This window comes from Dermacentor variabilis, chromosome 2 (genome assembly GCF_050947875.1).
Source record: "Dermacentor variabilis isolate Ectoservices chromosome 2, ASM5094787v1, whole genome shotgun sequence".
Taxonomy (NCBI): domain Eukaryota; kingdom Metazoa; phylum Arthropoda; class Arachnida; order Ixodida; family Ixodidae; genus Dermacentor; species Dermacentor variabilis.
This window is the reverse complement of record NC_134569.1, coordinates 81,087,460-81,108,950: the sequence shown is the minus strand read 5'-3', so window position 1 is coordinate 81,108,950 and position 21,491 is coordinate 81,087,460. Positions and strand designations below refer to the sequence as shown.

The window sequence follows — 21,491 nt, the reverse complement described above, 5'->3', positions numbered from 1 at the left end:
CTGCGAGAGACCGATTAGCATGACCGGCGCTCCTCCCCTTAGCTTCACGCAGTCGTGGGGGGAAAGACAACAGTGTCGTGCTGCAAGGGCATGCCGAGCTACGCTTCGCTCCGCAGACGTGAGCCGTCCACCGCGCGCAGCTGTCGCGGCGAAAATTTACATGTGTGCACCGAAGGCACGCGAAAGCAATCGAATATGTGAAAGCCAATATCCTCTCACAAGAAGTGAGGCACGGTCGTTATGAAAGCTATAAATACGAGAAGAGCCTTCAAGAGGCATTTAACTATCTTTTTTGTGTTCTGTTCTGCGTTTATGTGTCTGCAAAAACAAAACAAAAAAAGAAAAAAACTAATCAGATGCGTGGCCACATTACAGCGCACGCTTACACCTCAGCTCGCTTGCAATTCTCACTTCCTTTCTTTTTTTTTCCTTAATGGGGTCTTCAAAAACCAATTTGGCGTCATATCGTTGTTGTTTTTTATCCCTTCCCGTGCGCGCACTATATCAGAAGCTAGTTCCCCGAATATAGCACGTATAAAAAGCGCTTGTGAAATGCTTCGCTCTAACCTATCTGGTGCGTGGGCCCACGCACAGGTATTGCGAAATGTACACTCAGTTTCAACGAGTTGAGGCACTCATTTTGCGATAACACCTGGTGTCTTTCCTTCTCGCCTTCCTCCGGATCCCGCGCAGCATGAAGGACTCGAAGCCTTTGCGCACCAACCTGACGACAGACGTGATCGTCTCAAAGGACGGCGTGTGCCGGGTTTGCATCGCCAAGGTCTCTCCCGAGGACGCTGGAGTTTTCACGTGCACCGCGGAGAACGACTCCGGAACGGCTGTTTCCACCAGCATCCTAAGGATCGCTGGCCAAGGTACATAAGACGCGTTCACACAAATCCAGGCGTAGCCCGTAGACATTCCTAAAGCATCGTCTTGATGCGATTTGCCGCAGCTTTCATGTTGCGCAATCAATCTTGTGAGACGGCGGTGGAGAATGCAAACACATGCCTGCCCGAGGCGCGCCCTCGTGCTGCTTGTTTTTAGCCAACAATCTGCAGCCGTCAGTAGCTGACAGCACTCTCCAGTGTATTTTCGCTTTTGCTTTTCTTTAGATGTGACACGCTAGCCATTTAGAGTAATTCGCTCAGGTTATTTCAACTCTCCTGATCTGTACCCTCGCGGGGCATAGCGTTGAAACAAATGTGATATTCGTTGCTGTCATATTTAAGGAAGTGTGAATACGAACGGCTCAGTGAGACACACATTTAGTAAGCGGAATGGAAGGGTTTGAGGGGTGGGGGTACATGTCAGGCGTTTCAGCCCAGCTCCATCGATTCTATGCAAGGATTTCCTATAGCTCCTTACTATGCACGTGGCCGATTGTCTGATATTAGGGAAGTTAGGTCATATGGTGGGCATCCTGTGAAAAGAGAGAGCAGCGTGACATGCTCGACATACGTAGAAAAATAACGATACGACTTGATGAAGACCATGCGATTTACGTAGGAGCGCGAAGGGCGACAGCCGGCTAATGTGGCGCGGCTACGTGGTCTCGTAGGCTTATGCTACCCAGTAAGCACCTTTGTTTCATGTAATTTTGGGAATGTTCAATAAAGACAAATATAGCGTCTAATGCCTATTCTCTGCACTTGTTATTAGAGTTATAAACAGAATTCTACCCGCAATTCAGTGTTCATCCAATCAAATCATTCTTCTTTGGGCTCACATAGACATATGGAATAATTTGGCGTTAGATTCAACACTCTCTGACAATTTCGGATTTCGTCCTGGTGTCACAGCAACAAAAGGCTAAAGAAAAAAGAGAGTGAGAGTTACTGTGGAAAACTGAACCTACTTTTCTTTTTTCCACAAACATCGGCATTGTCGATGTCAGCAGAATACTACCAAAGCAGCAATACTCTCGTGGAGGTCTACACACCAGAATGTAATTTCTTTTTTTTTTTTTTGCTTTCTGAAGCAGGCGTCAATTTTTGATCTAAGAAGCTTTACTCAACTCATTTAAGCCCGTGTTATCTAATAGCAGCAGTCTCTAAGTGACCAAAGTCCAGCCAGCGCAACCCTTTGTTCCTATTTCACCCTGAAAATTATTCTGAAGCCCTTTCATATTGAAAAGCGATATAATAAAAATGGGGCCTGGTTGTTTTCTATTGTTATTGATTGTATCGTTATTTTTTCACGTGCACATCCATGAGACAATGAAATTTCAAGAAGTTGACCAAGAGTTTCTTTGCCGACTTCCTTGCTTACAGAGGAAAGCAGTGACGAGTTCCAGGAGGAACGACGTCGCCTCGAAGAGATGCATGTGGAAGGCAAACGACGTAAGTTCATCTTCAAAGACTAATTCACATTTACAAATATTTATTACCGCTCTGACCCTGCCTGGGGCGTTACCTTACGGCCCATTTCGAAACCACCACCAGGTTACTATATTATAAACGACTAGGCCCGTATTCACGAAAAGCTCATACGTTAGGATTGTTCGCAATAGGAAATTTCAGCCAACTTTGATGTCGGACACATCCTTAGCGAAGGCGGCTTGCCAATGACAAAATTAACTTCAGAGTTAAAATATTTGTGAATATTTGCCCAGGTTTTTATGAAGATAGCATGCACATAAATAATATTGCGACTATAGCAGCCAAAAACGACTAAAAACAAAATTCTCAGGTAGCAAAGTAAGCTTCCGCCGAGACACCTAAAACAACACTGTTTGTTTCCACATTCCTTAAAATATCCTGTCGTTGTTTTCCTTCTAATAATTTGCGGAACTTTGTTTAGCAGACAGAGAACAATAATAATATGGTATCAGTCGGTTGTTGCAAAATGTTTGGTTAGCTTCAAATATTCGAAAGTACTGAGTAGTTCCTTTTCGGATAGGAATACGAATAGTTACAGCGTCATATTCGATTGGTATTCGAAACTTTCAAAATTCGCCTACCACTAATTCGGGTGCCACCTGAATGATTAACGCCCGTAAATGCCGTCGGGCAAGCGCAAATATAGTCCACCCTTACGATGACGCAGGCGATGCCGCTCGCAAGTGTAGTTGTTTATGCGAACCCTTTTAGGAAACGGAAGTAATACCGAAAAAAAAAAACACAGTAGAGTTATGACGTGTTCAAACTGCCCCGAAGCACTTCATGACTCGGAAATGACAGCGCAAGGTTATGACGCGAACGGGAGTAAAGGGACGTACAAGGACAAGCGTTGTGGGTTATGGTAGACACGAAGTGCGGTGTGCGAGAAGTATGGTTTAACAAGGTGGTAGTTTCGGTGAGCTGGCACTGCATAATTTTCCTTCCTTCCTTCCTTCCTTCCCTTCCTTCCCTTCCTTCCCTTCCTTCCTTCTTTCTTTCGTTACGTCAAGTTACAATTACAATTTACAAAATGTATCGCTAGAAAACGGCTGGGTTAACAACTCGCAGCTAGTGACGGCCCATTTGGATATCTTGTGCAGACACCGTACAGCTGTAGTGGTGCTCAAGTACATGTGCATCCACTATAACTGCAGAAAGAGCTGTACTGTGAGCAGTATATTTTGGAAAAAGCCGACGCAGACATATAAGTGGACAATACCGAAAGAAAGAGAAACGAACAATAACGCAGACACGTAAATACCTAGCGCTTGTTCTTTTCCTGTTCCATAGTTTCAGTTTCTTGGCGTAACTGTCGCAATTAAGATCTGCCGCCAATCCAGATCATCTTATCGCGGCATGCTGCAGTTACCTTGTTAAGTAGGAGAAAGGTAGGCGCCCTTTTACAGCACTTTGCAGTCATATGCAGGGTGCTTCTTCGAAGGCTTATAGGAAGCTTTAAATATAGCCTGTGGCAGACAGCACAATTCTAATCCGTGAGCTGGTCTACTCGAATAGGCGCACATTTACTTGTACAAAAAATTATAATGTATATTCAACTAATTAACGAAAATTGCATATATGCTTTATGCTAATGACGTTATGGCACATATTGCAATTTACAAGTTCTAGCGGGTGAGACTGGAAGGCATATCCACTTGAATAAAATTGTGTGGTCGACACTATTTACGAGATAGGAGCCGTCAAACTTGCGGTAAATATGCACTGTCGTTCAGGGGCGTATAGCCGGGGTGGGGCGGGGGGCGTGTTTATGGGGCTACAGCCCGCCCCCCCCCCCCCCCTCCGAAATGTTTTCGTGCTGTCATGCACCGCCGACCAAAACAGACCCCGGCACCGGAAATCATGCTGGATTTTGCCTAGAATGTCCTTTTCACGCTCGAAAAGGCATTTCAGCGTGAACACTGCGAAATAAAGCTGAATTTTGCGGCAACGCCCATTCAGCGGGAGTCATATGTCGTAACGCAAGGAGCTCCATCCGAGCACAAAGTTTCAAAGGCGCTTTGATGGCGAGCGGATTCGTCGCGGGCGGCATCTCGCGGAGGCCGCGGTACCTACGGAGCGCATGCATTTTAATTCTGAAACTTTATAGGTATACAGTTCTCATAAACTTTGATGCGAAAGGTGCATTGACATTTCCAAAGTCGTGCTTCCATTTCGTAACTTCCATTTTTGTAACTTCTTTTGCGGAAAGTAATGGGCCACGGGATGCTTCAGTTGCTGGATACTCTTATTATATTATCGCGATAGCAATTATATGGACAATACAGTGGTATTCCTGCAGTCGCCGTCGCCATCATGTTACGTATATAGTCCAAGGGCGATAACATCGTGACCGCGTGCCAGATGCTGTATGTGCGAGTGAAAGCGTAAGGGGGGGGGGGCATGGGTGAGCCGACGAAGGCGGCTAAGTCTTGCGTGCGCAAGGGAGAAAAGCGGGGACGAAGCATGCTGCTTCTGTCGTGAGCGATACATCAGGGGGAGGGAGGGGGTGCTGTGATCTGTGAACCTGTGGTGCGCAACATGTTTATCTGCCTTGTTTGACGCATTATTTGCAATGACTTTTTCTTAGATATGTAGATTTATTGGGGACTTATACCTATATTTAAATATCTTGTTGCGATGTTTTGGCTATACAGGCAGTGAACTTTGTTTCCAGTGACACTTTTTTGCCCTTTATCACGCTGTATCTTCGCTTTGCATATTCTATTGTATCTTCGCATTTCTAATGTACAAGGGCGAGTCAAATGAAATTGAGCCAAACCACCCCGCGCAAAAATGGTTCGGTTCATTATCTGCGAGGCTTACGCGTAGCACACGGGCATCTCTCATATACAAAAGTGACACGCAAGTGTCAGGATAAAGGTTCTTGGACGCTCTCATACACTGGCTTGAACAAGGTTGCGTGACATAATGGACACTCCAAAAGTTGAACAGCGTGGTGTCGTCAGGTTTTTGACAGCTGAAGATGCTTCCCAAAATGAAATTAGTCGCTGTATGGCTGCGGTGTACGTTGAACATTTCATTTCATTGGTCACTATGAAGCGTTGGAGCAAACGGTTCAAAGAAGGACGTGGAATTTGCAAAGACGATGCAAGACCGGGGCAAAGCCGCCGTGCAATCACCCCCAACACAAATGTAAAGGCTGATTAGACAAGAACGGAAGATAGGCACCGATGAATTGACAGGGCGTGTGAGCATCAGTCACGGTTCGGGTGACGCCATAATTCATTACCATCTCGGTTATCGGCTCTTGTGAGCTCAATGGATGCCCAACGTTTGGAGCCACCGCCAGAACACGGAGATATTCGACGCTGCCTTATTTAATCCGGTGTCACAATGAGGGTGACTACTTCTTATCTGCAATTGTCACCGGGGACGGATCGTGGTGCCACTACTACAAGCCTGAAACACGACGGCAGAGCTTACAGTGGAAACATTTGAATTCACAGCCCCCAAGGAAAGCAAAGGCCTTCATTTCTGCCGGACAGGCGCTGACTTTATTTTTTTTCGATCGTCAGGGGCCATAATTGACCGAATTTGCTAAACCTGGAGAGGCTATCAACAGTTTCCGATATTGTGAAACGTCGGATCGGCTGCGTGCCGCAATCAGGAACAAACGACGTAGAAAATTTAGGAACGGGGTAATCTTGCTCCACGACGATGCCCGTCCTCACGTCGCAGATGTGGTTAATACAATATTGGCAAAGTTCAAGTGGGAAACGCTGCAACATCCGCCATACAGTCCAGACTTGTCTCCTTGCGACTTTCGCATTTTGGAGCATTTGAAGAAACAGCTCAAGGGAACCAGATTCGTGTCGGACGATGACGCGAAAGAGTCAGTTACATACTTTTTGAAGCAGCAACCCAAGGAGTTTTATGAGACGGGAATCATGCGACTCGTTAGTCAGATGGGACAAATGTCTAAATGCTCATAAAGTACCCCGTTTGTCATATTTTCGCATTGGCTCACTTTCATTTGACTCCCCCTCGTATATCTTGCAGAACTCCTGCTTTCTATATGTGCTCTCTGTTGCGACTATAGTTTCGGCGCAATTACTCCCAATACGCGACTGGTGACAGCTGCTCCTGCGCAATAAATTCTACCAAAGGATAGCGTCATTGCGAATTTTCCCTGCTCGTTGCATATGTACAAAAATGTAAAGAAGATTCTTGAACGACAGTGAGAGAGAGATGCAAATGAGAAAAAGGCAGGAAGGTTAACAAGGTTTTATTAAAATATATGTCCTCAACTTGTTCATTTTACGGCCTTTACATTTTTCATATCAGCGATATGCAGTGCTTTGCTGGTTTCAAACTGATATAGTTCTAAAGTTGGTGTGATATTTTCTTTACCTATTAAATAGACAGAAAACATGGACGCGTTGATATCAGGTATTTCGGGCACAATTTTTGAGACATACGAGTACATTCTTTTATGAAAAAAAATACATATTTTAGTTGTCTTGACAGTGCGTAGCGTTTTTCGCTTGCAGCATCTCTGGCAATGGCAATGCAGTTATTATTAATGCATTGGATTCCTCGACAAATTTTATAAGGAGAAGGCCATGCTTCAAAGTGAGCCCCCCCCCCCCCCCCCCCACCCGGACTAAATTTCTGGCTACGCCACTGCTGTCGTTCCATTTACTTTCTCAACAAAACGTCGTTTTATGCGTTGAAGCACAAAAGTAACTGGAATGCCAATGCATTTCTCCGGAAAGTTCGGGAATTAATATCTTGAAACTGATTTCATCCTGAGAATTCGTTCCAAGTGTATCCTCTTTGCTAACGGCCCGGCTAGAATTTGTAAATTGATATATGTGCCATAAGGTAATTCGTTAAAACGTAATTAGTGTATTTTTGTTAATTACTTGATTGTGCCTTTCAATTTTTTGTTCGAGCAATGTCCGCCTCTTTGACTAGACCCGCTCATGGACTAGTATAGTGCTATCTGCCACAGGCAATTTTTAAAAAAATTCTGAAACTGTTCGCTGAAACGTCCGATATATAGACTATGGTGCAGCAAGAGGAAAGACTGAAAAAAAAATGGACGTCATGTCGCATGCGCATTGCCTTACACAACATCGCCGCGGGGTTCACGGGATCCTGTAAACAAATGTCGAGTAGGGGAAGTAGTGCGCCACCATCCGCAAACATGTAGGATTCACGAGCTCATCGACATAGCGGCTGTCAGATTAAAAACAAAAAGCGTGGTTAGGTTTGGTCTCTGCTAGATCAATATTCTACATCAGGTTCCACTGTCATGCAGGAAATCTTAGATTATTTGACTGGCAGCCACGTACATTGTACAGCCGTGTACACAAAAATAACATAAACTTGCGCTGCCAGCGTGATAACATCGATATTTCGAGCAAACATGAAGCAATCAGTACTTGTCGGCACTTTCGACGAATGTGCTTGCGCAAATGTTACTGACACGGGGACACGTACTCCTGTTTCTGTAAAGTTCTTTTTTTTTTCAATAAATAGAAAGCCTTGTAAATTGACTTGGGCAACGCTTCTCGCTTTTCTTCTCGACTTCGGTGTGAATGGCATGCAAGAAAAGAAGGGGTGGGGGGTGGGGGTGAAATGGAGGAGTCTTCGATGACAGGTCTGGTCACTCGCAGGGTGTCTTCACAACCTTTTACAGAAATAACGCACGGCTAGCGACGTATGCGCGTATTGAAACATTCATATGATTTGCTTACAGATTATATCCGCAGTTGAAGTGACTGAATCAGCGCGAAAAACGTAATTCAAGCCCTTGAGCCACCAGACCAAAGCGTCCCCATATTTCCCGTCAAATGATATTTCTTGACATTTATCTTTCAACGTATTCATGTTTCCTGATTTCTTTTTTTTTTACACCAGAGTCAGAAGCAGCCGCTGATCAAGCATCGACGATTTCTAGGCGCCAGTACGAGCTACCACCTGAGGAAGACAAGGAAGAGTACTACAAGTAAGCGAACTGCAAACGTACCTTCTTTAATTTGCAAAGTTTCATAGTTCTAATTTAAAAAAAAAAGACGCCTGAAATTCTTGCTCGCCCAGCTCGATTATTGACCGACTCCCAAAGAAGGTACGCGCTACAGTTCTATGGATCACCCTGCAATCTTTTTGGGAATTACAGATGGGTGTGGGGGGCTTAATGACAGCTTTTAGAGCACAGCTCTTATTGGCCCGTTCCTCCGGCGAGCGTAGGCTGCGTCGGCGGCGTAACCGAGCGAATGAGTGCAACAGCGAAAGATGAAAGAGTGAACGCGGAGCGGTAGATGAAAGACGCGAGCCGCGAGTGGTGGAGACCAATGAGAGCAGCCCCCTCAGTGATGTGCGTGGGAAATTGGTTTCATGCGGACCCGTCCGACCGCTCGATGCGTACTTGTATCTGATCTCAGCCGGACTGCTCGTTTCGTACTATCGTCTGCTCGCGTCAGCTCTCACTCGCGCTTGTTTGATTGGCTTAGTTCGGCCTCATTCGCACTTGTTTGAATTGTCATGTTTTTCGATCGTTTTGTAATCTGATTGTATGCCCGACGCGAATGGTGTGGTACTTTCTGGAAGCCAAACGGCACCAGTGATTACACTGGACCTTCGACCAGTCATGTATAAAAGCCAACGCGCTTGACCCGCCGATCAGATTTTCGACGATTGCCGACTTTGCTACATGTCCCTCTCAAATTCTTTGCCTCAGTATATCACGAAATTAAAACGCGTATATAGCTGCGCTCAAATTTCGCATTTTGAAGTATCGTAACCTTTGGTGAATTTCCTTTGTGAAGGCTTCTCAAAGTCCGTGGAAACTGTCTGTCACAATTGTATTACAGCTCGGGGCACAATTTGCTGAAAGTTGCGAATAAGATAAAAAGATAGGCCTTGCTTATCTATAGCAATACCCTAGTCGCAACTCTACATACGGGATCATAACTGCGAGTCGGCCTTGTTGGAACAGATTCATCTTAAAACTTTTTGTGCGCAAACAAACAGGGAACCGCTCGTCCTTGTGTTGCTCCTATTCTTCGTCTCTGTTCGTTTGCGCACAAAAAGTTCTACTTACGGGATGATCGTTTTTAAGTTTTCCAGAATTCTTAAAAACTGCATCTGACCGATAACATAATTATTGTCCTCGAGCTGGTTTATTCAAAGAAGTTAACATTACTGGCACGAGAAATCGAAGCACATATCTGACTAATTAACAAAAATTCAGTAATGAGCGTATTAATTAATTAGTTTACGGCACGTATTGCAGTTTGCGAATTGTAGCCGGTGAGTTTGCAAGACGTATCCATCTGAAATTAATCTCAAGGAAGACACCAGTTTCGAAATAATAATTCCCAAAGTGTGGGATGAAATGCATGGACGTTCCAGTTACTTTTGCGCTTCAATGGATAACACAGCGTTTTGTTAAAGAAGTAAACGAAACAACAGTGCATTTTTACGGCGAGTTTCATTTCGCGTATCTTCAAACTGGTCTCATTCTGGAAATAAATTTCAAGCGGATACGCACTGCAAGCTCACTGCTGCATTTCGTAAATTGCAAGATGTGCCGTAAATTAATTAATCAAGAACACAATTAGAGCTTTTTCTTTAAAATAGAGGAATATGTGTTTCGATTCCTAGTGCAAGTAATCTCCGCCTCTGAATAATCCAGCTCGAGAACTAGGATTATGTCATCTGCAACAGGCAATTTTAAAAAAAACTTTAAGAAGACCTAGAAATGATCACCCCGTATGACGAATATATGCATAAATTTTTATACCTTTCCCCTGGCCATTTCTGAAGTTTACAGCATTTACGCCGTTGCCTCTGCCGCACAAATATTTATTCCTGCAATTTAGTGTTTCTCTTTTCGTACACTGGTCTCAAAAATCACGCGTTGCCTTCAGACCCGATCAAAAGAATTCACGCCTCCTCAGCTTTCACATTAAAACTCAGCTTTCCTTGTTTCTATGCCTGTATCATTTTTTCGTCATAAAGAGTTTCCGGGTGCATGTCTCCGCCAAAGCAAAAATTGCAGCGTCGACTTGCGGGTGAATAGGACACTGCTTCTTGCTAACTAAATGTTAGAAAAAAGTGCGCTCATACGTAATGCGGGAGATTTGACACGGTGAGACACCGCAGGGACCTATGCAGATTTCGTATGTGATGAGTGCGTCTTGCCGCATCACGAGCGACAGGCTGCTAAACGACAAAGAAACCAAGTTGGCGCGTTCTCCGCAGCCTGCATGAGTGCTGTGCGAAAGCGCACTATAGCAATCCCGCTATGGGACTTTGTAAAAATTGCTAGCATATGCCGGTATGAGCGGAGAAGACGGTAAACGTATAGCTAAAAGTCTCTAATTCTGAATGTTTGCACGCACATACTGGAGAATGTGTCTGCCCCTATACCATTCTTTGCGTGATATGGGAGCAATGTGCGGCTTTTTCTTTCCAAGCTTCGCAGATCTCTCTCGCTTTACCTGTGTGTAGTATGTATCGTATTTGTCTAGTGGATTGGAGGTTAGTTACACTAACACGACTAAACATCCCTTCTTCAACAAAACATCGAGATCATATTTCATGCAACTGGGGTGCTTGAAACATGAACGTACTTTATGCGCTAATAATATGAAATTTCTTTGTGCGCGACAAGTATATCATAAAGAGCTCTCAAATCTGCGTCGCTTTCCCTCAGGCCGAGACGCCACTTCAAGACGTATGGAATGCTGGGTCTCAATTACTTAGAAGACGTCCCACGCACAACTCGCGAGCCATTTTGTAAGTATGCATGTACGAGGCGTTAAACTTACGGTCTTCAATACCAGACGGCTGCTGACCGATGAATGGCGTTTACCTGTCGGCAATTCTGTTAGATGCTATAATGTGAATGCCTGTTCCGCTAAAAAGTAAAGAAAAAATAAATCAACATTTCTTTGTGTTCACGTGTAATGCAGTTGCGCATGCACAGAAGCGTAATGCTCGTTCAATAGTGGTGGAACAAGGAATGCCGTTGGGAGCAAATATTTCGAAAAGTGGAGTTGTCTTCGGAAGGGCAGCAGCTGCTTCAAAACATCAAGGTAGCAAAAAGTTGCTGCCTTGACGAAAACAAGTTCCCTTGCCGAAATTTTGGCTCCAGCGACATTGCTTTCTCCGTCACTGTTGATACATCCAAGCCTCCGTTGTCCGGTGAACGTCTATCACGTGTAGAACACAATTTTTATATACGTTTCCGCAACGTTGTTCGAGCAGTTCAATCTAGGTGTTGTCGTAGTAAGCAACCCCCGGATAGGGTCGGCATTGCACGTAATACTTTCGTTACGACAGCCGTTCCTGGGCCTCCCTTGGACCCCGTGGTGACAGAGACCGGGCCGACGTCAGTGACACTGGTGTGGACGAAGCCGATCTACAACGGCGGCTCGCCCATCACAGGGTACCGCATCCAGTGCCGTGAGGTGCCCTCCAAGCAGTGGCGTGACAAAACCACGTCGCGAATATGCCTCTGCGATATCTTCGGACTCAAGCCACAAACGTGAGTTCAGCTTCAAGGGCTAAGCGGCGACTGTTTCCCCGTGACTCGAGTTAGTGTAGAAGTGCCCCAGCGTGTACACACACACACACACACACACACACACACACACACACACACACACACACACACACACACACACATTATATATATATATATATATATATATATATATATATATATATATACACCAGAACACAAGCCGTAAATTAATCCATTGTGGACAATGAATCCTTAGCCTGATGAACTTCAAGAGAGTTCTACTGATGACGCTAGCGCGTAGTGGAGACGCCCACTATGCGCTGAAGTGCGTCCTGCCGGACCTTTATTAAAGTTTGTCCAGTCGAATTCTACTGATGGTGAAAGCGAATCGTGCCGCAAATGGCTGTGTTCCTACGTTTCGCTTCTATGATAATTAACGTAAAAAAAATCCGCCGTAGTTGTCATGACTACAAAAAAAGGTCATTCTAACTTCGCTTCTGCATTTAATGGCACCGTGCTGACTAAAGTTAACAAACATAAATATTTAGGTGTGACACTTACCGCAGATCTTAAGTGGATCCCGCATATCGATAACATTACCGCAGCAGCACTACGTAAGCTATTTTTTCTTAAAAGGTGCCTAAATCCAGCGCCTACTCCAATTAAACTGCTCGCCTATAAGACATTCATAGGGCCGATTTCAGAATATGCCAACGTAGTTTGGTTTCCGCATACAATGACTAACTTAAGAAAACTGGAGGAAGTGCAAGGAAAAAGCCATAAGAATTGTACATAACAGGTACAGGTGCATAGATTCACCCTCTAGCCTCCTTACCGCATCTAATATAAGAACGCTAGCAGATACAGCGAAAGAAGCCCTACTCAAATTTTTATTCCAGATACTTCACAACAGTCTCAAGATAGACGCATCCAAATACACTTCGTTTTCCGACACTCAACCTACACGTCAAGGCCATGCAAACAAACTAATTGAATATTCCTACAGTAATGAAACATTTAAACATTATTTCTTTCCGTTTACCATAAGAAAATGGAACCAACTGCACCCATCTATCACAAACATCAAATCGTTCTCGGAATTCGCTAATAAAATTGAAGGCAACAAAAACAAAATTTTTTTGAAACTGTTAGTTTATGATATCAATATTGTTAAACTTTAGTAACACTACAGTGATGTTCATTGTCTATATTTATGTAACCACTATGTATTGTTGTAATGCATTACTGTAACCTCTTATTTCCTACATTTGTTTATATATTTGATTGTTTTGTAAACGTTTCACATATTGTATTGCCCTCCTGCTATGCTCTCAGCTGAGAGCAGCAGTATTGAAAATAAATAAATAAATAAATAAATAAATCAAGTGATATCAATCAAGTGATATCAATCAATCAAGTGATAGAGAAATGTGCAGAATATAAGCAACCGTTATATATAGCTTTCATTGATTACGAGAAAGCGTTTGATTCAGTCGAAACCTCAGCAGTCATGGAGGCATTACGGAATCAGGGTGTAGATGAGCCATATGTAAAAATACTGGAAGATATCTATAGCGGCTCCACAGCCACCGTAGTCCTCCATAAAGCAAGCAACAAAATCCCAATAAAGAAAGGCGTCAGGCAGGGAGATACGATATCTCCAATGCTATTCACAGCGTGTTTACAGGAGGTATTCAGAGACCTGGATTGGGAAGAATTGGGGATAAAAGTTAATGGAGAATACCTCAGTAACTTGCGATTCGCTGATGATATTGCCTTGCTTAGCAACTCAGGGGACCAATTGCAATGCATGCTCACTGACCTAGAGAGGCAAAGCAGAAGAGTGGGTCTAAAAATTAATATGCAGAAAACTAAAGTAATGCTTAACAGTCTCGGGAGAGAACAGCAATTTACAATAGGCAGCGAGGCACTGGAAGTCGTAAGGGAATACATCTACTTAGGGCAGGTAGTGACGGCGGATCCGGATCATGAGACGGAAATAATCAGAAGAATAAGAATGGGCTGGAGTGCGTTTGGCAGGCATTCCCAAATCATGAACAGGAGGTTGCCGTTATCTCTCAAGAGAAAAGTATATAATAGCTGTGTCTTACCAGTACTCACCTACGGGGCAGAAACCTGGAGGCTTACGAAAAGGGTTCTGCTCAAATTGAGGACGACACAACGAGCTATGGAAAGAAGAATGATAGGTGTAACGTTAAGGGATAAGAAAAGGGCAGATTGGGTGAGGGAACAAACGCGAGTTAATGACATCTTAGTTGAAATCAAGAAAAAGAAATGGGCATGGGCAGGACATGTAATGAGGAGGGAAGATAACCGATGGTCATTAAGGGTTACGGACTGGATCCCAAGGGAAGGGAAGCGTAGCAGGGGGCGGCAGAAAGTTAGGTGGGCGGATGAGATTAAGAAGTTTGCAGGGACGGCATGGCCACAATTAGTACATGACCGGGGTTGTTGGAGAAGTATGGGAGAGGCCTTTGCCCTGCAGTGGGCGTAACCAGGCTGATGATGATGATGAAATAAATAAATAAATAAATAAATATCTTTCGAGCTCTCTAGGGGGTACCAAAATAAGCTTAGTGCATTATTAACGCGTCGCCTTCATTTCCGTCTTCCTCTTTTCTTTTTGTAATCTTTCCTGGCACATGCGTAACTCTTGGGGATTTGAATATCACGACGTTCTCAGAACCGTGACATAAAACATCTCCGAAAATTGAAGCGGCGACAACGCTATGCAGGAAAGTGACTTAGTACAACAAGACAGAAAGTTGGGCGAGTTGGTACGGTAACATGATCTTAGATTGTAGCGCTCGTCCTGTCTGCTCCTTTCTGTGTCCGTGTTCACTTCGCGCTACAATCCAAGATCATGTTAAGCGACGTAGTAATTACGAAAGCTATGAGGCAGCGCAGGAAGACTGCCACAGGCTCAGCCGAGCAGTACACAGGTGCTTGGGCGCGCTGTTGGGAACCTTATTGCACCGTCTAGAACGTCTCTTAGCTATAAATTGCACAGTAATAAGCTCTCTATATATTTATGTCAACTGTCTTTCCGCATTCTTGCAGCCTAAATACAATGGAGTACTGGCAATATCTCTATACGAAACGAACTGCTTCTCCCAAATTTACCTCATTTTTTGGGAGTTACTAACTCTGGAAGCAACCTAACTATGCTTCCACCCAACGGGAGTTAACCTACTTCATCGGGGAGTACGAGATTTCTTCTAACTTCCAGTTAACCACGAGACGAAAAAATAATCGTAGGCCTGCAAAAAGAATTCCCTACCACTTGGTTTGCTTTAAGAAATGTAGTTTCCATGCATGGCCGTTACGTCCGCCTGAAAACAAACGAAGAGGCAGATGGTGGCTCAATAGCCATAACTATGGCGCATGCGTGCGCCAGGGTGGAAGGATTCTTGTCTTTACACCAAATTTTGTAGGTGGCTGCGTCTGCCGACAAACGCGAGGATGACTGACACAATTAGACGAAACTCTACAACGATGGCAAAATTAGTTGTTACGAATGCTGCCACCGCGTTCGGTTCTTTCTTTTTTTTTATTGAAATCAATATTAGGAGAGGTTGGCGCGTTTATGGCGGCACCGGCTACTCCTTGTCACTTAGCAAAGGAAACAAATATGCTCGAAAAGTGAGAATAATGCCACAAAATATGGGACTCAGTAGAGCACCATATGAATAGGAAGTATACAGTTTTACGGTAAATGAATCGCAAAGGTTTGTGCATGAGTTCGGTACACATTCGCATATATAAAGAGAGACATTTTGAATAGCCAAAACACACAATACATGTAACTACACTGTTATTTATTCCACTGCAGAGAGTACGTGTTCCAAGTTAGCGCTGGCAACAAGAACGGGTGGGGACAGCCTACCATTGCCGTGCCCGAACTGAAGAACTGGCGTTGGCGTCAGCAGTGACGACCCGGAGCAACGAACTGTCGTCGAGAAACAAGAGTGGCTGCCTCACCGACGGACTGCAGTGCCGTGCAATGGTGGAACTATATAGCACGCCCCCAGTTCTGCCGCGCGCTCGTTTCACTTTCTGATCGACGGAATTGTGAACCGACGCAGCCCTGCGCGCATAATTACTACTGCCAGCAGTGTTGTTTTCCCTTTCGTGTTTCGCTGCCCGCTCCTCCATGCTCAAGTCGGTGACATGCACCATGCTGATAATTAAAGGAGGGCAAAGTATGAAGCTTTGCTCCGTGTTGTGGCGTATGCCTCAGATAAAGATATGAATTTATTTCTGCCTGACGGTTCCTTGTAAAAGAAACAAAAGAACTGAGTATACCGAGGTGTGAGAGAAGTTACTTTTACTCACCCGATTCCCCAATAATGCAGAACAATCGCTTCGAAGTGGACACATGTGTGTTAAAGGGACACATAAAAATACTTTGTAAGATTTAAACTCATAAAATATATTTAAATGGTGTTTTTGTTTAATTTGACGTAGGAGGTTGAATAATGGAAAAGAAAAAGAAGTATAAGCTTCCAGTTCATGAATTTCGCTGGAGAGCCCCAGCAACGAAACGTTAGTGTGGTGTCACCAATTTCAAAGTATCTATTCTTATTGGGGCCCTCATTCTGCTGTAGCAATATCTTGCGAATCTTCCGAAGTGTCGAACGTTAGGTTCGTCTTCCGCAACTTAGGACGGCAAGCCGCCATTAACTTTCATGCATACAAATGACTGAATACCGGCAATAAGTGGTGTTGAAGTCTGCACCCCAGCGACGATTCCCTCTGAGTGACAAACACAAACCTAGAAGGTGGTCCTTTTGAGGTCTGTATATGCCGGAAGTGACCGCGGATCCGAAAACACGTCGTGGCTGCCATATTTTGCTTAAGCGTCATTTGCGTAAGCACAATGAGAATAGAGAACTACAATGCATTGGACGTTTTCCTAGTCGGGGCCGCATTAGTACTTTGAAAGATGCCACCGCATGAATTTATCCGGTCCATTAATATCAAGTAAAAAAAGATAAAAGAAACAAGGAACAGCGTGCTTCCTGAACAAGACAAAGATTATACGGAAAGCTTTTCACGAAATAGCACTGACTCAGTTTACTAAGCTATAAACGCAAACACTATTGTATTTTCTTTTTCAAGGAGCAAGTTGATGAGAACGCTTCCGCACCAACTATTTAAGGTGTTAAGTGCTTAGGAAAGATTGTGAGTTGTATCCTCAGATATACACAAATAAAAGATATTGTTATATATAAATATACTTAGATCGGCCGTCACAGTTGCTTTTGGTGGGGCGTTCTTTCGCCGATCAAAAGGCTTCATAACAGAAACCCAACCACAGCCAACGCATTTCCTTAGAAGTCGGGAAAAAACTTCCATGTGATTCAGTTGAGGTTCCACGTTAAAACAATTGTATAGTTAGTACAAATTGTCATAAGTGCTCCACAGCAGCGCCCCTAAGCCTACATCAACGTTTACTGTACATGTGAAATAAAAACAATTATTTCCTATTTTACTTAAGGTCACCGATATGACAAAAAAATTGGGCCCGTCTGGCATTTTAGCCTGGGAATTTGCACCCAAAACGAGAATCATACTCCTAGACCAACGGGCCGTTACGCTGCGCCAGCTCTCAATATAATGATGAAAGTTATCTACGAGGGACATTCCGAAAGTAAATATCGTCCTTTTTTTTAAAGAGAAGATGGTACACCGGGTGAGACAAACAATCGACATAACAATGCACGCCCGCTGCTGGTTCAACGACGGAAGGAGCGTCAGGGGAGGAGGAATGACGCATGCGCAGACCGCCGAAGAAGAGAGAGTAGCAGCGGACCGGCGTGCCCGAGGTTATTCTAGTACAAATCACGATGCCAGACAGACGTTTGCTGACAATCGCCAATGGAAGTGTGTGCTGTTATCCGGTATGAAAGGACACGTGGGACTATAGTGTATCTGTCATCCACGAGCGCCTACAGACTGTGTATGGTGAAGAGGTTGTGCCTTAGGTCACAGGGCACCGAGTTTTACCAGAGTGGTTTCTTCAAGCTAATTGCGCTCTACGACAATTGTCTCGACGTCAGTGGCGATTATGTGAAAAAATATTACAAGGTGTATAGTTCACAATGCCATGGTGTATTTGCTTGGCAATATAGTTTGCATGTGAAACTAAATGATGAAACTTACTTTCGGTACGTCCCTCGTACATCTGCAACAAGTGCACAAAAGGCTACGCGAGAGGGGATTAGTGAGCTAAGCCAACGCCATCTAGAAAAAAATGGCTAAGCACGCAAGTTTTCTGTGTTACCGCGAATTTGTGACACAGGCAGCTATATATATACCGGCCAGATTGCCAAAGTTTTCTTTTGCGCATACTTTTTTCTTTATGTGCGTGTGCGTGGAGGTGAGCAATACTGAAAGTCGAGCTAGGGTATCTCATTACGAGTGTGTTAGGAATACTATCGTCCAGTGTTGCGTAACACTCGGCAAGTTTCATGTAAAGTTGTGCGACTTAGGAAGTTTCCAGAGCAGTGATTTCAAGTGTCTTCGGCTGATGGTGCGACAAGTAAGGCGCCATAAGCGAGTCATGGCACTCCCTAAAGAGGCCTGCCTCAGGCTGGTAAAAATGCACCGTGAGGGATTTGGATTTTGTTTTATGTGTTGTCAGTCAAAGAAAAGTTGAACGCTGAAGATAGAATGAATGGTGATGGATTTAACCATTCACTCGAATAATGTTAGATATTACCCTATTGGAGTAAGACGTATGACTGCACTGTGCTCTGTGGAGGCAAACCAGGCACAACGAAGTGTCGATCTGCAACATTGATGTGTAAAAACAGGGAGAAAAATAGCATGCAACCTTACGCCTTCTCAAGTGTCGCGGAATGAAACGCAATTTAAGCTTAAATTTAAACTGCGAAGTCGGGAACACAAGCCGCGTGAATCAAATTCATGTTGTAGCATCTGTATTGCAAGCCTCGTTTTAACACATGAAATACACGATGAACTTGTATTCGCTGCTAACGCATTTGCTATCATGCCAAATGGTGCTTAAGTAGTTGCTGTCACTGGTCGGACATTGGTGTAAAGCGTGTTGTGTCTAACCTCAACTCATTCTACTTTTCCTGGATGCGATTTCTCTCCCATGAGCCGCGGGGGCACTTATTTTGCTTAATTGTGCTGTCTATATTCTAGCAGTTAATTGTCCAATTACAATACACAGCCAAGGTTTAAGGCCACGCTAGGGTTGCCTTACAAAGCAAAGCAAATACCACAAATGATTTTTGAAGTGCGGTCAATAAAACAACTGAAGAGCATCTCGTTTCACGTACGGTTGCGTAATGACCTGACGAAATACAGTTTCTTTGGTGCGGATCATCGCTTCCAGACGACCTCACCATTCTGCGTACCAACATCATAGCCTATTAAACATAGCAGCAACCGCATGGCAGGATGTTTGTATGGTCGACTGCCAAAGAAAACGTACCCCAACCTATGGCGTAAATAACAGAAGCAATTGAAAACGTTTCATGTAACATACTGCTCTTAACAGCGCAAAATGTAGACGAGAGACGAGACAAGAAGACACCACAAGCGCCGACTTTCACCACCGTTTATTTTGAAAGAAGCACGGCTTCTTATACCATTGCCCACACGTGTCACCGTCACGTGATCGCACATCATGTGAAACATGCACTTTTTCTTTTTTGCACTCAAGATAGTGGTTGCACGTGCAAAAGCTCAAGTTCTTTTTTGTCAGTAACAAGGACGGCGTGCTAACGCATCGGTCACGAAGTCTGGTAATCTCGGCTGCCTCAATTATCTCCCGGGCCAGCTGGTCATTGTGTTTCTTCAGCACTTCACAGCGTCTGAATTCTGCGGCGCAAGCTTTTGAGGGGCAATCCCTGACATGGATGCCTAGATTCCTGTTAGCCTGCTCGACACTCAGTTTATGTTCCTTTAGTCACTCATTTGTTCATCTCGAAGTTCGCCCTATATACCTTTTTCCACATTTCAAAGGTATTGAATACACCACGGCTTCTGTGCACTCCACAAAATGATTCTGGTGATTTATGGTGCACCCTTGCTGGTTTATCGGCTCTTCAGCATTGACGTAGTAACATAGTTTCGCGTTGACTATGACGAAAAAAAAAAAAAGACGAAGAAACTGAAAATATACTTTCCAACAGCGACTTCCCGCAACCACATTCCTTACGACTCAGCGCGACAGTCCCGCGGCCCTCACTGAACCTTCACGCTGTACCCCTGTTTCGAGAGGCACGTCTAATGACAGAGCATGCAAAAGCTTGACCCACCCCCTTCTGTCGTACCTCAGGAAAAGCGACGATGCCGAGGTGCACGACAGTTCTCAGCGCTCTCTTCATGAGCGAGGCGGCTGGAGCAAAGCTTGCAGGTGATGCGTGTCTTCTTCTTGTTTGCTTGACGCCCAGATTTCGGGCATGTACGAGTTCGCTCCGAGCGGGATAAAAAATGCGCATACCAGAGTGGTCCGTCTGTCGGCCCGCGCTTGGGGCGGGAATAAGAATCTTTACTCGACCGAATCGGGGGCCAAGGTTGGGCGCGAGAAAAAAAAATTTCTTGAAACGCGGTGACGTATTAAACGCAGTTCGCATGAAGTGTAGTGCATGCGCGTCTGGGGAAAGAATTATGGGGCATTCGTTACATAGGCAGGGGGGGGGGGGGGGGGGGCTCGCGTGTCGGGCGCGGCTGCCCGCTGAGCGATGATGCGGGAAGCTGCTTCGCATGCAAAAATTATCGAGTGTTTCGCGGCGTCACATTGAGTGCGGGTGCCGTGCGCTAACCTGTTACAATAAATGTCGCTGCAAAAGAGCACCGTAACGCAGAACATCGGAATATTACTGTTAAAGACTAAGCTGGCTGTCTTAGCAATTGTTACACAGAAAAAGTTGCTTGACGCGTAATTCTTCAATTTTCTTTTGCCCAACTCTTGTTCACATGTGCACATTGCCCAGCATGTTGACGAGCCTGCGATCTTCGCAGGAAAACAAGACTCGCTTCAGCCGTTAAGAATGCCCTGAACAGTGAGCTTCGAACTATTACTCTTCAAACAGCGGCTATAACGGCTGTATCGCCACCCCTTGGCATGAAAGTATGGATTTACCAACCACAGTAAATATGTTCTGTTTCAGGGGACACGAAGCAGAAAGCGAAAAAGTGTTCTGTTTATTTTTGCAAAACATCCCATAGACGGCTTACCGTTTGAACATCTAAAAGAATCTAATTCTGTGCCCATAACACCAAGGATTATATCATGCACTGTCCAAGTTAGCTGCATTTACAGACATAAGGTGCGAAAGGATGGACGAACGAAACAGGAAGTTCATAACACAGAGTCTGTATGGTACACATAAAGCCCTTTTTGGTGACATATACTGTATCTTCATCATCGTTCATTCGCGCCTTTTATCACAGGTGCTATATCAACCTGCTCAAGTTTCCATCTTAGCTGCAATTCGCACTGTAATGCAAACTCGTGATATCGCACTATGACGTTGTGCTAAGGCGCTTGTTAAACTCTCTACGTGTCTGTGAGACTCCTTTCACCCTCGCACGATAGCCTTTCATTGAGC

General features: G+C 44.5%; 1 protein-coding gene across 2 annotated transcripts in view; it reads left to right on the top strand.

The window, feature by feature from the left end:
* MnM (myomesin and myosin binding protein) overlaps positions 1-16,158 on the top strand; it is a 69,178-nt gene extending 53,020 nt beyond the window's left edge. For both annotated transcript variants that reach the window (XM_075681069.1, XM_075681070.1), the window contains 6 exons: positions 694-875; positions 2,274-2,342; positions 8,268-8,355; positions 11,068-11,150; positions 11,697-11,901; positions 15,734-16,158. In XM_075681069.1, coding sequence (XP_075537184.1) covers positions 694-875; positions 2,274-2,342; positions 8,268-8,355; positions 11,068-11,150; positions 11,697-11,901; positions 15,734-15,833 — 727 coding nt within the window. In that variant the 3' untranslated portion in view covers positions 15,834-16,158. The remainder of the gene's footprint in view (positions 1-693; positions 876-2,273; positions 2,343-8,267; positions 8,356-11,067; positions 11,151-11,696; positions 11,902-15,733) is intronic.
* Positions 16,159-21,491: the final 5,333 nt, after the last annotated feature.